This window comes from Cicer arietinum, chromosome 7, assembly GCF_000331145.2.
Source record: "Cicer arietinum cultivar CDC Frontier isolate Library 1 chromosome 7, Cicar.CDCFrontier_v2.0, whole genome shotgun sequence".
In the NCBI taxonomy this organism is placed as follows: domain Eukaryota; kingdom Viridiplantae; phylum Streptophyta; class Magnoliopsida; order Fabales; family Fabaceae; genus Cicer; species Cicer arietinum.
Window position 1 is genome coordinate 47,072,384 of NC_021166.2, and position 9,142 is coordinate 47,081,525.

At 33.1% G+C, this 9,142-nt stretch overlaps 1 protein-coding gene across 3 annotated transcripts; it reads right to left on the minus strand.

Moving 5' to 3' along the window:
• Positions 1-517: 517 nt before the first annotated feature.
• Positions 518-9,076, minus strand: LOC101509243 (uncharacterized). Of its 3 annotated transcripts, none has more exons than XM_004511023.4 (13): positions 8,940-9,076; positions 7,202-7,390; positions 6,829-7,089; positions 6,081-6,154; positions 5,882-5,976; positions 4,572-4,669; positions 3,678-3,761; positions 3,330-3,410; positions 2,738-2,821; positions 2,511-2,606; positions 2,305-2,384; positions 1,743-1,831; positions 518-1,157 (listed from the first exon to the last, which is right to left on the minus strand). In XM_004511023.4, exons 2-13 carry the CDS (start codon positions 7,274-7,276, stop codon positions 796-798), a joined length of 1,479 nt encoding a protein of 492 aa, XP_004511080.1. In that variant the 5' UTR covers positions 7,277-7,390; positions 8,940-9,076; the 3' UTR covers positions 518-795. The 3 variants fall into 3 exon arrangements, with proteins under 3 accessions (XP_004511080.1, XP_004511078.1, XP_004511079.1); XM_004511021.4 differs by having other exon boundaries at positions 6,829-7,094; XM_004511022.4 differs by having other exon boundaries at positions 6,829-7,094; positions 7,202-7,451.
• Between the last annotated feature and the right edge of the window lie 66 nt (positions 9,077-9,142).

Sequence of the window (9,142 nt, forward strand, 5' to 3'; positions counted from 1 at the left end):
ACAAAGCAATAAAATAGAAACATTTGGAATATAAAAGAGAATAACAGATAAAGATAAATAAAAACTAGAACTGACTTTATTCCAAACTAAAAAAGTAGAACATAAACAGAAGAACTAAAAAAGTGCAATAAACATATGACAACCTCACCACAAGATCTATCAACCTTTGGCTAATTCCAATGTCATATATAAAGACTGATATGGATTTGATCGTAAATCTAACAAAGTCCAGGGGGTTTGACACAGTTTGGGTTGTGGTGGACAAGTTGAGCAAGTAGGCTCATTTTATGCCTTTGAAACACCCTTATACAGTCAAGTTCTTGGCTGAAGTTTTCGTTAGATAGGTGGTGAAACTGCATGGAATACCTGTGTCTATAGTAAGTGATATGGATCCTATTTTCATGAATAATTTTTGCCGGGAGTTGTTCAAGTTGCATGGGAACATAACTGTACATGAGTGATGAGCACAACCTATATCATTCAGAATATGATGATCAAACAGAAGTAATAAACAGGGTTTTGGAAACGTATTTGTATTGCTTCTCATGGAAATAAAGAAATGTCTTAACAGTTGTGAGAGTTTTCCCTTAGTGAAATAAACTTCATATTTCTCTTTTTTCCCCCACTTTTACACAAATCACTCTAGCTCTATCACATTAATGGTTCATTCCCAAAAGGATGCTTCAAGAAAAACTTCATACATAATGAAAATTCCCTTAAATTAAATTAAATACTATTACATATGAGAGGCACAGTAAATGCCATAAAACTAACACCACAAATGATTTTTTTGCTTCAAAACGGCCACAGGTCACCCCAAATAGATTTTTTGGCTTGATGATGCAAGGTAGGATTCTTGCTCTTCGTTACAACAATACGGTCATATGAACCCTCTGAGGCATCCCTTTTGGTTGATCTACATACATTCATTGTTACTTGTCTACCCCTTCTAACAGGCATGAACACAATTCTTCCCCATCCACCTCCAAGATCAGCACTATCTGTTTCTTCTTCCATTTCCTCAGCCTCTTCATTATCATCTTCGCCATTTTCATCACTGTCGGTTTCTATAGTATCAGAGTCATACTTTACTGCTTTTACTACTTCACGAGAAGCATCGTCATCATCATCAGCTTGTTGCAACTTCAACCAGTCCTCTGAAAAAAGTGGGGAAAAAATACAAATTAAAAATCGAGTCCAGAAAAAAAACATTTACTTTTTATTTCAGGTTTTCATTCATAATAATAAATTACTATGAAAATATCACATTAAGTCTGTTTAGCTAGAGAAAAATTTTCATTTCCTATTTTAAATTTTAATAATAAATATGCTACATTGTGTTTAGTGTTTCCTATTATCAAATATTTGTATAAGGTAACATTGAAACAAAAGTTGTTTTAACTGTTTCCTATAAAAATCTTTGAAAACAGGAAACAGGGTGAAAATAATGTGGAATTTATAATTAAAAATAAAAACAAAATAAAAATAGAAAACATTTTCTCAAACCAAATAGACCACAATTTAGTTTTGCTGCTTCCAATACGACATTATGAAAACAAAAAATAAAATAAAAATAATGTGTCGCTTTTGATACTTATTATTGACAATAAGAAATACAAAAAAAAATGTTTTCTCTAAACTCCTTGACCATAGACCATAGACCATGAAAGGAAACTGGTTTTAATATCAGACCACATATTTTGTTTTGAAGTATTTTAACAGAAAACAAGATTGCATAGTACCGTAGTCAATTTCAAGATCCTCTGGATTTCTTTTGGCATGCTGCTCCTTCAGACTGTCAAATGTAATGCCGTCAAGGGGCCAAGGTTCGCTGGCCAAGGGATTGGTGAAAAATAAAAATCAGAATTACATAGTGTTGAAAATAAGATTAGGATCCATGTATTTATTGAAATAGACATATCATGTAAATAGGGATAGAATATTTTATAATTATTTTATTTATTGTTTTTAAGCCTATATACAGAGAGCCCATTGTGTAGTTGAAACACACGGTTTATCTATCTCAAGCCTCCGTTTTCTTTCACTCAACACAGACTGAAATTATGAAAGCATATCATTATATGCCTAGAAGACATTTCTTATGCGAGTCAAAGGTCAGAGAATGAAGGATCAAAAGTATTGCTTTACCATAAAAAATCTTCCATGTCAACAGAAAGAAAGTTAATAGTATAAGATTGACATCCACAGTGTTGTTTAAATTTCAAGTAAAAGAACTAGCATTTTCTGTTGATCTATTTGTACATACAGAAGTTCAAACATGAAAGATTTGTTTAGAAAACTTGCCTTGGTCTTCGTCCTCGTCTAAAAGCAACATAGGAGAATTTCTCATCTTCAAAGCCACGTAAGGGCTCACCCTTCGAACGCTGCAAAATGATGAAAACAGAAATAAGTTGTGTTAATCCTTCCCAATACCAATGAAAAAAGGAAACTACGAATGTTAAGACCACGTGACTCTAATACAGAAAGTAAAAAATGGATTAAGGAGAAACCTTGTAAGCACGCTGTGATGATGTCCTTTCCAAGCGCTGAACAAAATGACAATATTTTCCAGATTTTACCAGTGGACAAGTACCGTCATGAGGACACTGCATGAAGAAGATTTATCAAAAAATAAATAAGAACGAGACATGTATATAAAGAAATAGAATAAGGATATTGGCAAACTGCAAAACTGGTAAAATGTTTCAGTAAAAAAGTAAAAACACAATGTACTTACTGGAGCAACCACAAAAGCACCAGCCTTCTCAGTAATCAAATCTTTACAAACTTCATTGTTCTTATTAGAAGATTTACGGTGTTTCTGCAAAGACAACAAAATTTATCCTTATTAAGTATGTTTCTGTGAAGAAAACTGCACAACCATGGGCAAAGGCAGAATACAACAACAATCAAGTCTTATCCCACTAAGTAGGATCGGCTACATAGATTAAACGACGTCACAATGTTCTATCAAATATCATATCTCTATCTAACTCATTAATCTCTAGTTCTTTATTAATAGTTTCTCTTATAGTTCTTCTAAGCTCTAGGTCTTCCTTTGCTTCTACCGATTTGACTACACTCCATCTAATCTACTCTATTTAAAATAGAATCCACAGATCTCCTCTCCACATGCCCAAACCACCTAAGTCGAATTTCCAGCATATTTTCTCCAATAGGTGCCACCCCAACTCTCTCTCTATTGTTGTCATTCAAAATCTTATATTGTCTAATCTTTCCAATTTCCACACACCCAATACGACATTCTTATCTCTACTACGCTAATTTATCATTGTTTAGAATTTTCTTAAAAGAAGTGGCAAACTTACTCTCTCTTCCATCCATAATATGTGAGATCTCATCTGAGCTATAATACTGGATCCATGAGGCGTTCCAGGTTCAACCAAAACCTACAAGATTTTGATTTCACAAATGGAGAGAGCATTAGATAAAAGATAAAAAAGAATTAACTACAAAAATGATAAATTTATAAAATTCAAAAGCTCCCTCAATTATTTCTTTTCAAATAATTTATCTATAATTCATATATGTTTTTCCTTGCTCCCATCACTCTTTTTTCTCTCCCAATGACTCTGTTTGAATTTCCAAAAATAACTAAGATAACACCATTCAGTAAGTAACATCAGTTTGTAGCTGACAAGAGCTTGAAATCATACCAGAACATCTTGAGTTAGATCCCAAAGCTGGCGAACTATGGTAATTCGATCCTTTAGCGACGGGATCTCTCCCAGCACATAAGACTTCATCCCATCAAAACAGAGCACGAGCAATTAGTATTAATATACATAAACATACACAAATAATTTATATGCCTAATGCTTGAAAAAAAAAACAAATATATGTCCCTTCCAGCATTAGAAAAGAGGCAAAAAGGGTTCTAAAACCAAAAAATGGAACTGAACATACATAACTAATTCAGCTGAACAATTTTGTTTGTTTTAATCTAAATTTAAAAATTGAATGGAAAAAATGTAACCAAATTGGCTTTTACTGTTTGAACATATGAACCATATACAAATAGCTGATTATCCTTTATATATATTTTTTAATGCTATTGTAGAGTTTAATAAACTTCTTAGCAAAATATTTACATCTTCAAATCCATCTAACATTGCTGCCTGTAGATTAGAGATTAATTCATGAAACACAATATGCATAAACTAACAAATCTCAATTACTTAAGTTACACATGAATATAAAATTTTACTCGAAGTTATAGCTGACATGATGTAGTAAGATATTAAGATTGATTATCGGTTTCCATGGATAAGGATGTTGCTGAAAATTTACTGTATATAACACTCATGCAATTCTTTTGTATACAGATTTTTATTTTTAGCATACTCAGCTAAGTGAAAACATATTAACTAGCCAATCCAAAATGATTTGCTTCTAATATTGAAGTCCGTTTTATCGTTGAACTAATTTCATATTTTTTCAAGGCCTATTAGAATTGTTGGCTCATTTTAACCTCTAGACTGCACAAACAAAATTGAAGAACAAGCAACTTGTTGCATATATACATAAATAATCAAAAAGAACAAACTTACAGCAATTACAAGGTCGTGCCCTCTCTCTGATTTACCAATATTTTTAGACAGAGCTTGAATGCTGTCATAGCTATGAATAAGTGGCAAATTCTTAAGACCTATATAATCAACAGCAAAACAAATTCAATGTAACACTTGAATTTCCTCATGAATTTCAGAAAGGAGGGAATTTAGTACATTCAATTCCAAACAAGGAAATTCATTATTATTTAAATTAAAGTGACATACATAGCATTATAAAAGGGGGGAATCCTGGGACATAGTTGATATGAAAGACTATTTAACTCATTTCGGGGACTGCTATTAATTAGGTGCCATGACTAGAAAAAAGTATTTCAACTTACTAACACAAACAAAATGAGACCTGTCACAGTCAGAATAGTTCTTTCTTAAACTTCAAAAATTTGCAATTTTTGTGACAGTCTCCTACAATAGACAGAACAATTATATTTTCTTTATTTATATAACAAATTATGATTTTTAATTACAACGAAATGACTATTATGTTATCTTTAGAGATCTCCCTCAATACAACAACCACTGCAGTACCCTCCAAAACATTGCCTTAGTAATACATCCAATGGAGCATTACCAAAATTGCCAACCCAAATCCTAACAAAACAAGATAAAATTACAAAAACATGTATACATTACAAAAAGAGAACACCGTGCTTTAATTTTTAATAAATACATTAGCAGCTTGCATTTCTATTTGGCATTGGCAGTATGTTCAACAATTATGTTTTACCATCAAAAGATCCAAGTACATATTTTTCTATTATCTTTATTGCAACGATGGAAGAATAGGATTCGTTGTTGCAAATACCAAGCACCAAAGCAGCAATGCCCAAAGTTGCAAATACACGAAGCCCATACACGATAAAAAATCTAGTTGTGTGGTGTACCCCATCCTGATTAATTATGTTAACAATTATTACTCATTCCTCATCCCTGTATGCATTAGGACATGGAAAAATGCTCAACTCTGTAGTCAAGCATACAAATTATTTTTTAGCTCTTAACAATTCATACCAAATAATAACGTACTACCCTGTATAAGAACATCGTATTATGAGGAATTTATTAATCCATGAACCATATGCTTCAAATTACAGTTACATGATTTCACCATAATGGTAAATGTACATCTTCGTAGACCTTATTCCAATTCTTCAAATCTAAATTCCGAGCTGGGTTGTTACCTTTCTATCCTTCGACTAAAACTAATTATTATTCATCCTTTCTCACTTAAATTTAAAATCCTTAGGAATAAGAAAACTATCTTGTTCAAAATAGTTATCAACATTTACCTTGTATGAGGCCCTGACCTGCTCGCTGCATTGACTGTGATGGTTCTATTAAATTAACTTTCTCCAAAGATTTTGGCCAAACTTCTCGCAGTGCCCTTTGTCATCAGATTTGAAAGGCAACTAATTAATTCAAGAACAATGCTAAATTTATAATATCAAAGTTAACCATTTACTGGAACAAAGTTCCAGAGTCTTTTACCAGAAAGCTGAACCAGTCCCAGCACCAAAATCTAAGACCTTGGCTGGGGAGAAACCAGGAAGCCTTCTACGAACCTAAAAAAGGCATAGCAGTGAGATTACAGTAAAAAGTTAAAGTGAACATAAGTCAAGGTTAATACTTCACACCTTAAGGAAACTGAATCATAAAAGATGATCCTACACCCACATGATATGACTTGGTAAGTAAATGAACAAAAGGAGAGAGAGAGAGAGAGTGCAACTCATCCCACATGCTAGGGATTACCAATCATTATTCACTCCAACACGTGAATTGCAGTCGCTTGTTTGATTAAATTTAGACCTGAATTTACCACTATTGTTCTTGCTTCTATACGCAGATCAGCTATAGCCTGATTCCCTAACTCCATCTTATAAAAGCATTCAATTATTCATTTATCACAAATTCTCTTCATTTTAATATCAACTTAAGTAACCCCTGCCTTTCAAGAAATACATCCCCAAGAATTCTAATGTTTCCATAGAGTATCATGGATGCACTCAAGACAATCTTTCGCACATGCAATTTTAACTCTATTTTTGTTTTAACAGGCTTCATCTATTTATTTTGCCGACCAAGTAAAGGATTAATATGAAACATAAAACCTCAAATCCATTTCACCTTATTATGTTGTAATTTTTAACACTGATTATTGAATGATGTGTACTCCCTACGTTAATTGATATTTTTTTTTTATTTTACCCCTATCTGGATTATGTTAATGCCTTACCTCTTTAAGTACTCTGAAACAAGCAGAGTATACGGCAGGCATTCGAGAAGCCACATAAGCAATTGTCTCATCATCCCTGTACGTGAGACCAATGTCACCATAGGAGCTCTTAATCTTCCAACGTTTTGATTGTTCAGAAGACTTTAAAGGGTCTTCTACTATCTCCCTCGATGTGGTGGTTGTCAGCTGCAAATTGACGTTCTTGATTTCATTGAATGACTGGGACAGTCTCAACACCTTCCTCTTCATATATGGCTCCTCCTGCTCTATAATCCCAAGACCACCATGACAAATTGCAATCACACAAATATGAATACATGCATAGCATAAATATAATGTGAAAAAGTAAATCCAGAAAGAACGAAAAAAGGACCTCGAAGGTATTTCTTGATGGCACGGCGGAGATGGATAGGGACAGTGAGGCAACGTTGAGATTGTTTTGCTGCATAGCGGAGGGTTTCTGGAGTGACAATTTTCTGTGCAGTTTCAGCTATTGTCTGGGTAGCCATTCCGGCCGGAGATTTAACAACCCTCTCCTAATGGTCCAAGCAAAACGTTTCGTCTATTGCCATCAATTAGTATGTTAATAACAGATTTTTAAAAAGCAAACCTCAACAAGGCACCTACACAAAAAATGAAAACCAAACAAACTAGAACATATTTTCCACAATAAATAGGCAGCTATTTTCTTCTTCGTTCCCTTGAAATGTTACAAAAAGTTTTAAAGCACAGAACAGATGATCCGATCTAGACTGCACTAAATTTCTCCAACTAAACCATTCAGGGAGGATACGGATTATGTATTCTCAAATTCGGTCCAAAAACTAATTTGGTAACATTCTTTTTAGTAATAAAAAATACTGGCAGTGTTACCTCCCTTAACAGAATTTATCTCATTAGACTCCTATAGTCTACTTGTTGTATAATAATAGATTATCATCATTGATCTTAAGCTTCATCTTCTGCCTATTATATAATACTTGTAGGTAAACAATAACCACAGAAATAAAAGCATTAATAATTAAAACCAATTCGAGCATGTGATGTGCACAAAACTTAGTCCCTTGTTTTACTCCAACATGAAACTAACTCAGAAACATTAATAATTCAAAAAAAAACGTACGAACATAGGTCCAACCAACAACTTAATAATTTGTATACCTCTATTAAATAGGGGACTGTCTTTAGTTATAAGAGTTAAGGTTAGTTTCACACCTTTTCTCCTCGATTCAACTAATTATTAACAGTAACTCATATAGCAAGGAAATTTTCAAAAATTGGAACTCCCATTAGCAGTACACAGTACCCAGAACAGCCAAACCAAAGAAAATTTGTTTAATTAATTCTCAAGGTAGTCATAAGCTTTGTAGCATCGACACTTCTCATCGAAGGCATGTCATGGTGTTCGACTCGTGTCGATTTCCGATACCGTCCCATTGATTACATTCAATTAATTCACTTTCTCAAACTATTATCGGTGTTGACGTTCTATCATATGCTATATGATAGAACGCTATGGCGTTGTTTGATCCATGTAGCCGACCATACTTAGTGGAAAAAGGCTTGGTTGTTTGTGTTGACGTGTCAGTATTCGTGCTTCATAGGTAATAACTATTATGGTTGTGTAAGAATTCCATCTTTAAAAGAAATTTCATAAAAAATTTAAAAAATATATATATAAAATCTATTTTCGTCATGGAAACATTTCATCAACCAGTTGGTGTACAAGGGAACTAAGAATTTCATACTAAATCATCACAAACTTTAGAGAATCAAAAGTTTGTGCAAATCTAAAGAAAACTAAACAAACCTGAAAACATTAATACAAATAGAAACCAAATTTTTAAGTTTAATTTCCTTCCCCTTGTTACAAACTCACAATTACAAGCTACTCTGTTTTTCCTGAACTCTTTCCATTTCCTACACAAAATCAATAGTATCTCTATCCAAACAAATAACAAGCATTTGAAGAGATAGATTCATTGTAACGAAGCCTATACTATAGATGGATTCATAATAAGGAAACCTGGTTAAAGTAAATAGAATTTTGGAGAGCAACAATAACACAAAACACGGGTGCAGTCAGGGAATTTAGGAGCTAGTTTCCGTACCTTAATCAGCTTCAGGTGTTTAACAGATTCGTCGTGCGGTTCCCCCTGGTGGCACAAAATCGAGTAATGGTGGTATTTGTGGCGGAGGAGAAACTACAACGATAGTAAACCCCTCTAAACTCTTAAGCGAAGGCCTTTTGTTTTTTAAATTATTATTATTATTATTATTATTATTATTATTATTATTATTATTATTATTATTA